The following is a 14,635-nucleotide window of genomic DNA, read 5'->3' as shown; positions in this document are numbered from 1 at the left end:
CACAGAGGTCCGATCAGCTGGCTCTTCGTGTCCCACAGAGGTCCGATCAGCTGGCTCTTCGTGTCACACAGGTCTGATCAGCTGGCTCTAACTTGAAACCCATCCTAACATGAAGACACCCCCTCCCCCCATCATATCAGTTAAACAATCTTTAAATCTGCGTCCTGGACCCTCACAGAACCTGAACCCCCCACAGAAGACTCAAGGCAGAGCTGTGATTAGCCCAGACCCATTTGGACCGTGATATGTTCATCAGAGGAACATGGAGCTGCTACTCACATCCCTCGCTGCTGGTGAAGGCTCCCTGCGGAGACTCTGGGATCCCCTTCCACACCCCGATGGGTTTGGGGTACCCTGGATCTGCAGCTCGCTTCTCCTCGTTGTAGCGCCAGTACCGGTTCCCCTTGAAGAAGTACGTTTTCCCGACACCGTCCCAACGAAGCGCGGCGTCGACGCCGTCTTTGGGGAAGAAGCTGCCCAGCTCCACCAGACTCTGAGGGTAACCCGGCTCGGCCGTGACCTCCCTAAACACCCAGAACTTGTCCCCTAAAACCAGAGAAGCAAGTCGAGAGTTTTTATACAGCAATAAATGACAACGTGCTTCACAATAAAACACATGAAATAATTTAAATACAGAGGCAGCAAGAAAAAAATCCAATGATGGAAAAGAACAAAACAAATTAAACATAAAGACTTTTTATCAGAGTCCAAACAACGTGGAAATAGAGACTCAGTCCACAGTCGAGGTGCGGCAGGTGTCCCCCCGCTCCGCGTTTATGGACTTGGGAACCCTAACAGGTTCTGGTTAGAGGACCTGAAGCTTGAGGTGAAACTGAAACCAGTGGCTTTTTGGTTTACAATGATCTAAAGGACGTCTGCAGAAGAGAGACGACGCTGAAGGTTTCAAGTTCAGAACCTAAAGACAAAGTCCTGACCCGGTCCTTGGTTCTTTAGTTTCCTCCTCTCCTCTTTAAAGGGATCAACATATTTTCAAACAACGCTGCGTCCACACGTCCCTCACTCATGGATCCACCTCTGGCTGGTCCAGGAACCCGTCAGCTCCAGAACCAAACCATTGTTCAGGTTAAAGGATCAGTTTAGATCAATCTGTGGTTTCCTGTTTTTACCTTTGAAGAAGACGAGTTTCCCATCAGACCTCTGGTAGGCGGCGTCTATGCGAGGAGGCAGACCTCTCCAGAAATGATCGATCTGCATGGGGTACCCCTCCTGGACCTTGTTGTTCCTCAGACGCCAAAACCAGCGGTCCTGGAACACAACGGGTCAACAATCAGACTGCCTGTAGAACCAAAGTAAACCTGCAGCAGGAAAACTACACCAGAGGGAGACAGATAGAGACAGCTGGACACAGACGGAGACAGCTGGACACAGAAGGAGACAGCTGGACACAGAAGGAGACAGATGGAGACAGTAGGAGACAGCTGGACACAGAAGGAGACAGATGGAGACAAAAGAGCCAGATGGAGACAGAAGGAGACAGATGGAGACAGTTGGACACAGATGAAGACAGCTGGATGAGTTTGTGACCTTTTCTCAAATTCATTTCAAAGGTCAGAAACATCAGAACAGATTTTTCTTCTCTGGAGCTCAAACTGAAACTGTGAATCTTTAATGAACCACACGTGTTTTTGTTCTCATAAAGAGAAAAAGACTTTTTCATGCATTATTGGCACCAGGTGACGTCTCCCTCCTCCAGCTTCTTCTTTCAGTCCGGTTCTTTAAAGCCCGCTGTAGCTGTGAGGAACAAACAGAGCAGCATCCTCTCACCTTGAAAACAAACATCTCCCCCCTGAAGAAGGCCACAGTGTTGAAGTTTCCATCGCAGATGCTGGGTTTGCCGTTTCCGGGCAGAGCGGGTCTGTCGCCAGGTGGACGCGCCGGGTGGGAGTGCCGGTTGTATTTGCGCTCCGCGGTTGCGTGGGTTCGCCAAAAAGGCATGGTGGGTAATGGTCGTGTAGGTTCCAGCATGACTGTGGGGATGCCTGGTGGGGGGACAGAATGTGGACAGGAGTTAATTCACTGAAGAAGCTGCAGAGACATCAATGGGGTCGTGACCTTTTGGCTATTTTTCATTTTTGCCTTACATTTCTATACGTTTACAGATTTTACTGTCAAATTGATTTCTGCATTAGAATCAGGGAGACAAAAACCCTGATGACTCTCAGGAGGGAGGGGAGGGAGACAAAGACCTTAATGACCCTCAGGAGGGAGGGGAGGGAGGGAGACAAAGACCCTTATGACCTTCTGGAGGGAAGGGAGAGTGACAAAGACTGTAATGACCCTCAGGAGGGAGGGGAGGGGGACAAAGACCCTTATGACCTTCTGGAGGGAGGGGAGGGAGGCAAAGACCCTTATGACCCTCAGGAGGGAGGGGAGGGTGGCAAATACCATAATGACTCTCAAGAGGGAGAGGAGGGTGACAAAGACCCTAATGACCCTCAAGGGGGAGGGGGACAAAGACCCTTATGACCCTCAGGAGGGAAAGGAGGGAGAAAAAGACCCTTATGACCCTCAGGAGAGAGGGGAGGAAGACAAGACCCTAATAACCCTCAGGAGGGAGTGAGGGGGACAAAGACCATTATGACCTTCAGTAGGGAGAGGAGGGAGACAAAGACCCTAATCATCCTCAAGAGGGAGGGGAGGGTGACAAAGACCATAATGACCCTCAGTAGGGAGGGTAGGAGATTAATCTGCATGTAATTTTCTGAAACATATAAAGCTTCTCTTACGATTTAAAAAGCCTGGAACTTCAGCTCTGCAGTTTTAAATTTAGATATAAAACATCTTAAACTAAAGAATATGTTTACATATTTTTATTTTTTATTTTGGAGATTTGCCATGATCTGGGTGACTGTGCCACATCTTTTCCTCTCTTCAAACGAGACAGAACAGAGTAAAATTTTTAGTGAAAAAGCTTTCCTTTCAAAATAAAACTCAGCAGCGTTCAATATCGTTTTTTATCATCTTACACCATAATCGGTCACCTGGTTGTCGGCATCATGATTAAATGATTCCAACCACCGCCCCAGAGACAGAATATTTCTACGGTTGTATTTTTGTCGACGTCTCTTTGACGTCAGCAGCTTCAGGGTGAAGATAAACCGTCTTTAAAGCTGCTCGGTGATGTTTTCAGGCTGCGGAGCTTCAGCAGACATCATGAAGTCCTAACAGGCTCGGCTGGTTCCCCACACAGAACACCGAGGGCACGGTTGACCTCACGCTTTGCCAGACTCAAATGTCAGCCGTGCATCATGACCTTTAATGTGAGGGCGGCTCTTTGCTCTGACGGACACTGATGTCGAGCAGAGAAGGAGCTCAGAGTCAGGACGACGAGGATGGAAGTATTCCTGAAGAGCAGCTTATCTCCGACCCAGCAGACGGTTCTGGTTCTCCTCTTTGTGTCGTGGCATCACAAACAAACCTTACACAACGTGCCTTCAGAAGCAGCGTCGTTGTTTCTCTCCGCTCAGACAGAAAGCCTGACAGGAAACGTGTCTCTCTTTGTTCAGATGATTGAAACATGAAACACCGTTCTTCTTCTGCAACAGAACAAAGCGTCTCTGGTGTAAAAAAACAAAAAACATTTTAATTGTCCGCTCTGCAGGCAGAGACTGCTCCTGAATATTCTGCAGGAACCAGCGGAGCTCCAGGATGAATCTTTTATATTCGAGCTGCTGCTTTTCGTTTTGATCGTTTTTGCTTTTAGGTTCTGAGTGAAGTCTCGTGTTTGAGCCGAGTTCAAATCGTGTGCCAAACTTAGGATTTCTGTTTACGTCGTTCAGATTTCATTTTGAGCTTTCAGTCTGTGTAAAACTCCTGATCCAGCCCATGTTTGTCTGTTAGTAAAATATTTCATGAACCACTGAATGGACTTTAACGATTATTGAACCTACAGCTAAAAGTGTTTTTGACGTTTTGAGTCAATTTTATTCAAAATTGCCACCAGCAAATGACCTCAGCTAACTCAAGCATGGCTCTAACTGGGCCAGATTTACAGATACTGAGCTAAAGCTTGGCCTGGTAGTAGCTGAGAGTCATCCCCAAAACTCTGAGCTGAGTGAGTTTGGGCAACACGATATTTTCAGAATTCGATCCAAACAGCTAAAACTCTTTTACTTCTCATCATGAGATGATCTCAGATCTGGCTCCTGCAGCTGGAGGTGATAAAAACAGGACTAAATAGCTGCTCCTATCTGGCAACCCAATTTCAAATCACTGTCCGTTAAAAAGACAAATCAGAAACAGCAGCAGCAGGAGATCAACAAGGGGAGGTTCAACTGGGACCAGAAACCATCACGTCTGTTTCCTGACATTAAAATTTAAAAACTTTAGGGAGATCCAGTCTTTGATGTAAAGACGAGAAGAGGTTTAACTGAGGGGACATCTTTCTTTTTCATTCATAAATATCTGAGTGTCATCAGCGTAACAAAGAAAAAAGAGCCGGTGTTTCCTGAGCCCAACGGGAGCAGGAACAGTGACAAAAGCAGGGGACCTAAGAGAGAATGGTTGTTTAAGTTTAAGGGTCTAAAAGATGTACGAAAAACACAATTTCAAAACCTCAAATATACGATAGCTTTGATCAAAGTACAATGATTTTAAGGGCAGCACGGTGGTGCAACTGGTAGAGCTGCTGCCTCTCAGCGAGCAGGTCCTTGGTTCAAACCCCGGTCCAGGGGCCTTCTGGGTGGAGTTTGCATGTTCTCTTCGTGCATGCGTGGGTTTTCTCCGGGTGCTCCGGTTTCCTCCCACAGACCAAAAACATGCATGTTAGACTGATTGGTAACTCTAAATTGTCCCTAGGTGTGAGTGAGAGAGTGAATGGTTGTTTGTCTCATTTGTCTCTATGTGTCCCTGTGATGGACTTGCGACCCGTCCAGGGTGTACCCCGCCCCTCGTACAGTGATTGCTGGACATGGGCACCAGCGACCCCCGTGACCCAAAATGGAATAAACGGGTAAAGATAATGGATGGATGGATGGATGGATGGATGGATGGATGGATGGACAATCATTTTAAAGCAACAGTACAATATTAGGTCATTTTTATCTGGCAACCCAGTAAGAGCATCTCGATTGTCGCGTCCTCACCGTAGATCTTCTGGATGCCCTGCAGGTCGTCCAGAGGCAGCTTGAAGTTGTGTGTGTCCATGTACTGGTAGAACGGAGCCATGATGGCACTGGGATCGTTGGAGTGCTCCAAACCCAGCGCGTGGCCCAACTCGTGGACCGCCACCAGGAACAAATCGTTTCCTGCGCAGACAGAACGGACGAGAAACGATGAATCAAGCGACGAGTCCTTTGTGCTGCTCACAGAACTCGAGTGCTGCTCTACGGTCGTCTGCAAACAAGTCAGCATCTAACCTGAAACTGGAGAGAGCAACAGCTGACGAGACGTAGCAAAAACAAACAAACAAACAACAAATAAATAATGCAAAGTTAACAAAATAAGAGCTGCAGAGACAGATACTGTCTCCAAGGCCGTCCATCCATCATTCATCCATCATCCATCCATTAATCATCTATCCATTAATCATCTATCCATCTAGTCATCCATCATCATCCATCATCCATCCATCCATCCATCATCCCCCCTTCCTCCAGACTTTGCAACATTAATCTGTATCTATGGAAACAGCTTCCAGCCGTTGTTGAATTGTGTGTGCGGGGAGCGTTGTTGTGTGAAAACATTAATTCAGCTGCAGTTTGGTGTCTCTTTAGTTTCATTGAACATTCAGGGAACTTCTGTTTTGTGAACAAAGAGATAAACGTTTAGAGTAATTATTATTTTAAAATAAATAAAAATAAATAATTTTACAAATAAACCCCCCTCCCAACAGGTTAATGATGAAAAAGTTCAATTTTATCCAGATGTGTGAAATAAATCCACTTCCTGCTGGACGTCTTGGTGAGGTACTTTAATCCAACCATGAAGGAGAATAAATTTGACTGAATGTCTCGTGTTCACGTGGGATTAGTTCATCTGCTGCAGAGCTGCTGTCAGATACTTAACGACTTCTTAAGAGTCTAAATGAACACGTTCGGCTGCTTCTGTAATTGGTTTGACTCTTCCTGAACTTAATTAGAGAACAGAGTAATCTTTCCTGTTTGAGGATTACAGATTCCTGGGCGTCCAGCGGCTGGTTCACTCTCAGTTTGTCTCTCTGAAGCGGACCACGCTGAGGTCGCTGCTTTTGTGTTTTCATCTGTCGGCCTTAATCCAGAAGAAGAGAAAACAACATCTGATCTCATAAAACCTTTATCAATTTATTTATTAAGTTTATAAGTGAAGTTTATTGCAGTTTTGTCCTGCAGGTGACATCAGGTTAATGAGACGCCGTCTTCTGACTGATGGGACAACACGAGGTTTGTCCTCACTGCGTCCTTCTGGAGCTGACACCAGGAATTAGTTTTCACCCAATCTGAGAAGTTTCCGCGTCATATCTCCGCTCTAATCTTTCAATTAAGCCGTATGTGTGTGTGTCTCTGTGTGTGTGTGAATAGAACAAGGACTCCTTCGAGAAATGCTTGTCACCCGCCAGTGTTCTTGTCACCATTTTAAATAAAGACGTCACATGGTCTGTCAGCGCTCACTGTGCATGTTGGAGACGACTCTCAGCTACTACCTCACAAAATGTTAGTTCAGTATCTGTAAACTAGATGAGCTATTGCTAAGGGTGATTAGCTGCGGCGGCCATCTTGAATTGTATTGACTCTTGAGAGTTAAGCAGATGTTTGATCATTTAAATCTTTCTCAGAGTTGCTTCACTTTATCCACTGTTTCATGAGATATTTTGCTAACACACACACACACTAACGTTTTGTTTCTGCTGATGTGTGATAATAAAACAGCATAAACACCAACGAGCTGAAGAAAACTCCTGCGACTCTGATGAATGTGTTTTGTGTTAATCTGTCGTTTCGTCTCGAAACGTTCTTTATTGCAGCAGAACCGCCGTGACGCGAGAAAAACGTTTTTCATCCAAAACCCAAACAGAGAGGAGGTGGTCTGATGTTCAGAAACCTAACGAGATGGTTCTTCTGCTTCGTTAAAGGGTTTACAAGAACCTGAGCCCAGAACCAGACCAGACCCCGCTCACCGTCGTGGTTGGCGTTCCCGAGCGTCCACGGCTCGTCCAGGTCAAAGTGAGTGTCTCCTCCGATGCCAGAGCCCGGGAAGTAGGCGTGGGCCAGGAAGCCGCCCTCGCCATCGAACGGGGAGCTGTCGCCATGGAAACCAGAGGCGAAGTAGATCATGATGTCCGCCTCCTTCCCCTCGTTCCTCATCTCTGAGTACGGCACCTCCTGAGGGACACGAGACGGGTCAGAACTCAGATGGACGTGTTGCAGATCAGCAGGAAACCACCGCTCTGTCCCTCCGCGGCTGCGGATAATTACTGGATTTATGCTTTAATGCTTGTTTGTTTGTTTGTTTATATTTGGTACAAAACAAAAGCAACGTGAGTGATTGTTGAGGAAGCTGCAGAGATCCACTCTGACCTGGAAGGAGAGCGGCGTGACGACCTGCCAAACGTTGAAGGCCTGTCGGATCGCCCTGTGGGTGTCCTTCTCTCCAACCTTAGGGGTGTAGTTAGATATGCTGTGGAAACAAACAAACAAACAAACAAACAGTTATTACAGCGGCCTGTTTGTTTGGACATGCGCAGAGTTTAAACTTTACAAATACAAAGGTCGCCCTCAGCGAGCGTTACAGCGATGACTCTCAGCTACTACCCCACCGAGCTTTAGCTCCACGTCAGTTGACTGTTAGACATGTTCGTTAGCTGTGGCAGCCATCTTGAATCCAGTTGACACCAAAGGTAATTAGTTGTTCAATTCCCAAGAGTTTTATTCGGTTCACTGCTTCATGAGATATTTTGCTAACACACGCACACAGAAGTTAAACGGAAGGAACGTATTTTTTCTGAAACGGCGCAGAAGGCTCAGTTCAAAGTTAGAACTCAAAGTTCTTGTTGTAGCAGCAGAACGAGGCAGAAAAGTGTTACGGTTTGAAACCGAGCCCAGGAAGACAAAGGAGTAAACAAAAACAGAGTTCATCTGCTCCTCGGGTTCAGGAAATAAACCGTGGAAATAAAAAGCAACACAGGAGAGCCGAACAGAACCGTCTGCAGAGGTTCTAACGGATCCAAACCGGGCTGGAACCGTCCAGTCTAAATGAGACGCTAATGATGAAAAGGAGCTAATTTTAGCTCGTTGAATATTTCAGCTGCAGGATGAGAAAAATAAAAACAGCAGCCGAATCCCTCGTCATCAGCAGGAGTGGGGCTGCAGCTCAGACACCGGCGTGTCTTTACGCCCACAAACATCTGTCTCTGCAGCTGGACGTCCACAGACTGCAGCAGACAGCTGGAACCTCCAGAATAAACAGATCACAGCATGTCTGCCTGCTGAACAGCTACATATAACCCTAATAATTGATTTACATTATCACCCCGAATAAATCGCCGTCCACAGATTCGACCTTCAGAGGAAAACGTTTAATTTAGTCTAAAAGTTTCAAACTCGCTCCAGAACTCCATCAAAACGTGTGAAAACTGTTTTCAGGAAGGATGAAAACTCAGGTTTTACTCAAAGTTTCATTCAAATCTGTCCAGAGCTTCAAGAGATATTTTGCTAACACAGGCATGTTTGCCCATATTTGACATCAGCAGGTGATAATTGTTCTCCTGTTTCCTTTCAGGTGGAGTTTCACGTCAAAAACCTTGAGATTTCACCATCACCCGCCATCTTAACCAAAACAACTTCACATTAGCCAGTTTTACACATGAGCTAAAACTTGGTGGTAGTAGCTGAGAGTCACTCCCACCACAGACTCTGAGGGCTAACTGATCACACGTAATCTTTGTTTTACGCTGTAAACTCAAGCTGGCGGGCGATATGCATTCCTTCTGGTCTCTGTATTTTTGGGCCACAACATGTTGGTGATGCATTCACGGGTTCTGCTGCAGCGGAGCCTGAGCGGTCCAGACGGTTCCTCTCCAGAGGAACCATCACTTACAACACAACACAAGACGGAACAAACTCCCAATGTTACTTTTATTAAAAGAAGAAACAATAATTTTAATCATATGTTTTGTTTGTTTTGGGCAGCACGGTGGAACAACTGGTAGAGCTGCTGCCTCTCAGCGAGCAGGTCCCCGGTTCAAATCCCAGTCCGGGGGCCTTTCTGGGTGGAGTTTGCATGTTCTCTCTGTGCATGCGTGGGTTTTCTCCAGGTGCTCCAGTTTCCTCCCACATACCAACAACATGCATGTTAGACTGATGGTGACTCTGAATTGTCTCTAGGTGAGAGAGTGAATGGTTGTTTGTCTCCATGTGTCCCTGTGATGGACTGGAAACCTGTCCAGGGTGTCCCCCGCCCCTCGAAAAGTGATGGCTGGACATGGGCACCGGCGACCCCCGTGACCCAAAAAAGGAAGAAGTGGGTAAAAGATAATGTATGGATGTATGTTTTGTTTTTAATAAACAACTTTTGTGTCTTTATTCTGACACACAAAATACACACGCGTTTGCTAAAGCAGCACTCAGGCCTGATGCATTCATGGTCCTGTGGGAAATCTCTAATCTGCATTAGTGCTACATTACAGAACTGAGCTGAGAGATTTATTGTCTGCATGAGGGAGGGCGGGGCTAATGCACCAGATGCATTCAGGTGCCCTGGGACACTGCTAATTTCCATCAGACTAAATTCAGACTGAGGCGAGGAGGAGGAAGATGGAGGCAGGGTGGAGTACCTGTAGGAGATCTTTTTATCTCTCCACTTCTGCCCCGTCAGGGTGTAGCGTTTGTTCCTCAGCCGGCGGCTGGTGTGAGGCTGATCCGGGACGCCGCAGCGGGGTCTCCTCATCCACCTAAACACAACACACATCAAGAATCCTGAAAAAATGACTGGAGCTTGAATGCACCACCACACAGGTTTCTCTGTTTGTTTATCATTAAAATAAACAAAAACAAACACAGATTCTTTATTCCAGGAGCTTTTTACACATTTATCACGATAAGAAAATACAAACAGTTTTAACGTGAAGGATTTTATTTTCCAAACTGAAGTTTTGTAAATTTATTTTTTGATAAAACTCTGTTGTTAACCAGTAGGGTTTAAGGTTAGAAAAGATGTTTGGATCATAAGGAACAGGATGTCCTTCACCACAACAGACTGGAGCAATAGCCTCATTACTACAGATGAAGCCCCGATCTGTTGGTCCATCTCCTGCTCCATCAGGACCGAGACTGTTTTTATTTTATTTTATTTTTTTCTAAAAATACAAACTCAGCCGGCGACTCACTCTATCGTCTTCTCGTCCAGGATCCCCGTCACCGGAATCCCGTAGAAACGCTGCATGGCGACGACGGCCGACTGCATGGCCTTCTCCTGTCGCAGGTCTGACGTTTGGACGTCCTGAGGCAGCAGGTAGCCGTAGTTCTTCAGCCACGTCTGCGAGCAGAAGCAGGGAGACAAACGAAGCAAAGATCAGCTCCTGAGCTTCAAACTGACAACAAACCCCCCCAGAACAACCAGTCGCTCCAGAGCTTCATGTAAACAAACACTGAATCTGAAACTTTTAGAGTCAAACTGGAATCAGGCTTCTGAGACTTGTGGTACCAGAACCAGACTGAGGACCAGTCTGGACTAAGATTCATCATTTTAAGGTCACCATCCATCCATCCATCCATCCATCCATCCATCCATCCATCCATCAGTGGGACATGCTCAGAAAACCTCTAAAGGGAGGCGTCATCCTAATCAGATGCCTGAACAACCTCATCTGACTCCTTTCAGTGCGGAGGAGCAGCGGTGTACTCTGAACTCCGTCCTCACCAGAAGCACAAACACCAGCCAGAACCTTCCCTCCTGCAGCCTGAAGCTGCAGAGACAACCCTCTCGTTCACCGGGGAAACCTCCAACAGTGAAGCTTTCAGCCGGGGGCTGCAGTGTCCCCACGCCCGCCCGATGCCTCTCTCCCTGGACAACTCTGGAGTAGGAGCGAGTCCAGCCTCTCTGCAGGAGTTGGGTTGCAGAGCCCAGTTAAATTCTTATTTAATATCCTCCTATAAACCCTGAAACAACCGTACGGTAGAAGAGTGAAACACGCTCTGGATGAGATTTAACTGAATCTGACAGTTTTTCCTCCTGAATCCCAGAAAATCTGATTCACCTGGACCCAAAAACTGATTCCAGATCCACAGATTTTTCATTTTAAAGTCGTTATGAAAGGACCAGAACCACCTCAGGACCCTCTGAGAGCTGAAAAAGATGAAGAAGCAGCAGAGATGAGATGAAGCGATGAAGAGGAGGAGGAAGACTGAGCTTGTCTCATCAGTGGCTCATCAATAATTCAGAGCCGGGCCCAGAAACCAGAAACGAGCCAAACGTTTGCTTCAAACGGGCTGGACCCGAACCCAGAGGGAGACCAGGCACATCGGCAGATCAAAGCTGAAATATTTAAATTTAAAGCAAACTGGTGAAATAAAAACTAATTTACTAACTAACTTATTTGGAATAAATAATCCAGATGAATCCAAATGTGGACGCCGAGGACTGGAATACAGGACTCATTTTCAGAACTGGAGTTTCAGGCCTCAGACTGGTCCACTTTAGATCTCAACCTATTATTATTAAATTCATGTTATTATTAAAAGATATGCTCTTAAGAACAAATTTAACCAAATGTCTTCCTGTGAATTATTTCATTCAACCCTTAAAAAATATTCCACGAGGTTCGACTCAACAAACATGTTCAGAAACTCCAACAGAACCCAACCTGTTCTGCTCAGTCGCCTGAGTCTCAGCGGAGATCTACTGCGATGCCATAAAAACAAACGTCCATGAAATGAAGTTTGACGTGGTGTAAAATAAAACCTGTCACGTGCACGCCCTCGCCCAGAGGGACCTCTCCTCATCGCAGCAGAACAACGTCCTTCAGGGGTTTTATCAGCTTTTAGGATGTGGAGACAAATCAAACACGCAGCACCGATTCAATAAAATCCTTAAAATTCTTCTCAGATACGCAGAAAACTTAGACAGAAGTGACACGATGTTAAAAAAGAACATATTAATTTTACTAAATTAAAAGCTGGCTGCTGCGTTTGCAAATATAAAGTCTCACACAGTGGAGGTCCTGATCCAGAAGTTCTGAACCGGACCGGTTTACTGTCAACTGTGAGGATGGAGATGAAATGAAGAGTCCTGTGTGTCGTTTCTCTGCCTGCGGGCAGACGGTAAAGACCAGCCAGGCCTCCTCCTGAATGTTCCCGGCAGAACGTCTGAATCCTTCCTCTCATGTTTCAGATAAATCCCTCCAGCTGCCGTTATTTAATCAAGTCCCGCCGCTTCACACCCAGCCGGACCTCTGCAGTCCACCCGCATGACTTGAACATTTCTCCTAACGTCAGTTCATCCTGAGAATCTGTGATCGTGTAAGAAGAGTTAAAGATGTGGAACCAGCAGCTCAGTGAAGGAAAGTCCACCTTCCTGTGGTCCGTTTAGGCTCTGAAGGATGGTTCTGCTGGGAGGTCTGAGCTGGAGGTCTTCTTCTGAACACACCTGGAGTGTATGGGCGGATAGTTTTACAGTTTTTACTCATTTTGTTCGGACGTTTCTTAAAGTCAGAGCTCGTCGTTGTTTTCCAAAGCTGTGGGACCACCGGGTCCAAACAGAGTTCAGTTCTGCAGGTCACACCTGCAGAACTGAATCTGCAGCCCAGGACTTCAGACCTGATCTGACGCACTGAAATGTCTGACGTTTTAAAACATGTCTGCTGTGGAAAACAAGTGACCCTTCACTACTTGTGCAGCTGCATCACCTTCTTCTACAGGGAGCACGAACATCACGGGTGCAGCCGGAACACGACCCGGTCAGAGGAACACCTGGTGGGACTGAACGAGTCCCAGCTGAGTTCAGGTCCGTGGTGTTAAAGCTCGTCTACCATCGGCCCGATCGATGCTGCCAGGATGTGTCTGCAGCTCAAACACAATTCATCTCCACAAACCATCTGATCAAACTCCAAGCCTTCACGTCTCAAACTCCTCGTTTCTTCAGCTTTGACTTCCAGGCAGCTGGACCGTTTGATCATCTTTAATAAAAGTGGCCTCAGCTGAAACGCTTCACTCGTTTAGAAGAACATTTGTTCTGAGTTCTGGATCCCCTCCAAACTGTGCAGAGAGCCGCTGCAGCGATGACACCGTGGACCTTGAAGATCACAGTCAAATGTTCTGCTCAGATATTTATTTGTCTGTCGTCGTGAATCACAGCGAACACTCCGGTGCCGACAGAAGGAAATCTTTACCAGAGCTGCCTCTTCAATTATTCAAAACCTTTCAGGCATCGACGTGTGCCGCTCATTTCTGCCGGCAGGTGATTTAATCCAGCTTAAAGTTTTAATCCAGTTTCTGTTCACACTGGACTCACTGAAGGACCAGCAGAACCCTGATCAGTCTGCTCGGAGTCGTGGACAAAGAAATGAAAAACTAAAGCCACAAAGTGACGTCGTCAACACAAAACCACTGCGTTATTTAGAGACACAATGAAAACACAAACGTTTTCATTTGAATCACACTAAACAACAAAATGTCACAACGTCTGGACCTAATCTGAGCAAGATATCGCCAAATACAACAGCAGAGCTGCAGAAACTAAATGAAGAAGAGTTTGAGACGTGCGGGACTATTTCAAGACTGTTTTTTAACATGAAATAAAAAAACACCTGAAATGAACAAACAATAATTACAGCTTCACTTCTTTGATGAGACTCTTGATAAAATGCAGGATTTTCCTTCACCGCAAGAACAAAAGTCCGTTTTTAAAACCAACTTCAGAGATGAAACCACGGACCTGCAGAGATGTCAAACTTCACGCTGGACACGTGCGACTGTTTTCACCTTCAACATACCTCACGTCTCAAAGAGGCAGCGGATTAGAGCGAGTGGCTGCAGGACCATGTCACCAGCTGCAGGCTCACATGAAACATCTCGGTGAGAAATGGGTTCTTCTTCCTGCTCAGATCACACACGACCCTTCAGCTCTGCCCCGAGTTCATCATTAGAACTTCGCTCACATCTCCATCCTGGTCCATCAACTGCTGCAAAACACAACTCTGGGCTACAGAGGGACCTGAGGTCCTGAACTCTGTGGGGAGACTGAAAGAACCAGATCCTGGATCCAGGAGGGCTAAAGGAGTTCTCTCTGCAGGGTGGCTGAACTCTCCTTGGAGATCGGGTGAGAAGTTCAGTTCTGCAGGAGAGACTCGGAGTAGAACCACTTCTCCTCCACATCCAGAGGAGACAACTGAGGAGGTTCAGACATCTGGTCAGGATGGACCTGGACGCCTCCTTAGGGAGGGGTTCTGGACATGTCCAACTGAGAAAACTGCAGGAAAGAGCCAGGACACTCTGGAGAGACTATGTCTCTCAGCTGAACAGGGAACGCCTTGGAGACCTCCTGAAAGAGCTGGAAGAGGTGGCTGGACCTCCATGATCAAGATGCTGACCCCTCCCTCCCCAGATCTGAGTCCAGAACCAGATGGACGATGGAAGGAAGGATGGATGGATGATGGATGGATGGATGATTGATGGATGGATGATGGATGGATGATGGATGGATG

At 46.6% G+C, this 14,635-nt stretch overlaps 1 protein-coding gene across 1 annotated transcript in view; it reads right to left on the bottom strand.

The window, feature by feature from the left end:
- mmp24 (matrix metallopeptidase 24) overlaps positions 1-10,435 on the bottom strand; it is a 13,758-nt gene extending 3,323 nt beyond the window's left edge. Inside the window, exons 1-8 of the mRNA XM_037679726.1 lie at positions 10,322-10,435; positions 9,770-9,886; positions 7,515-7,614; positions 7,115-7,319; positions 5,106-5,267; positions 1,786-2,000; positions 1,128-1,266; positions 280-546 (exon numbers count right to left, since the gene is read on the bottom strand). Coding sequence (XP_037535654.1) covers positions 280-546; positions 1,128-1,266; positions 1,786-2,000; positions 5,106-5,267; positions 7,115-7,319; positions 7,515-7,614; positions 9,770-9,886; positions 10,322-10,398 — 1,282 coding nt within the window. The 5' untranslated portion in view covers positions 10,399-10,435. The remainder of the gene's footprint in view (positions 1-279; positions 547-1,127; positions 1,267-1,785; positions 2,001-5,105; positions 5,268-7,114; positions 7,320-7,514; positions 7,615-9,769; positions 9,887-10,321) is intronic.
- Between the last annotated feature and the right edge of the window lie 4,200 nt (positions 10,436-14,635).

This window comes from Nematolebias whitei, chromosome 7 (genome assembly GCF_014905685.2).
Source record: "Nematolebias whitei isolate Nwh7 chromosome 7, NemWhi1, whole genome shotgun sequence".
NCBI lineage: Eukaryota > Metazoa > Chordata > Actinopteri > Cyprinodontiformes > Rivulidae > Nematolebias > Nematolebias whitei.
This window is presented reverse-complemented; position numbering and strand designations above follow the sequence as displayed.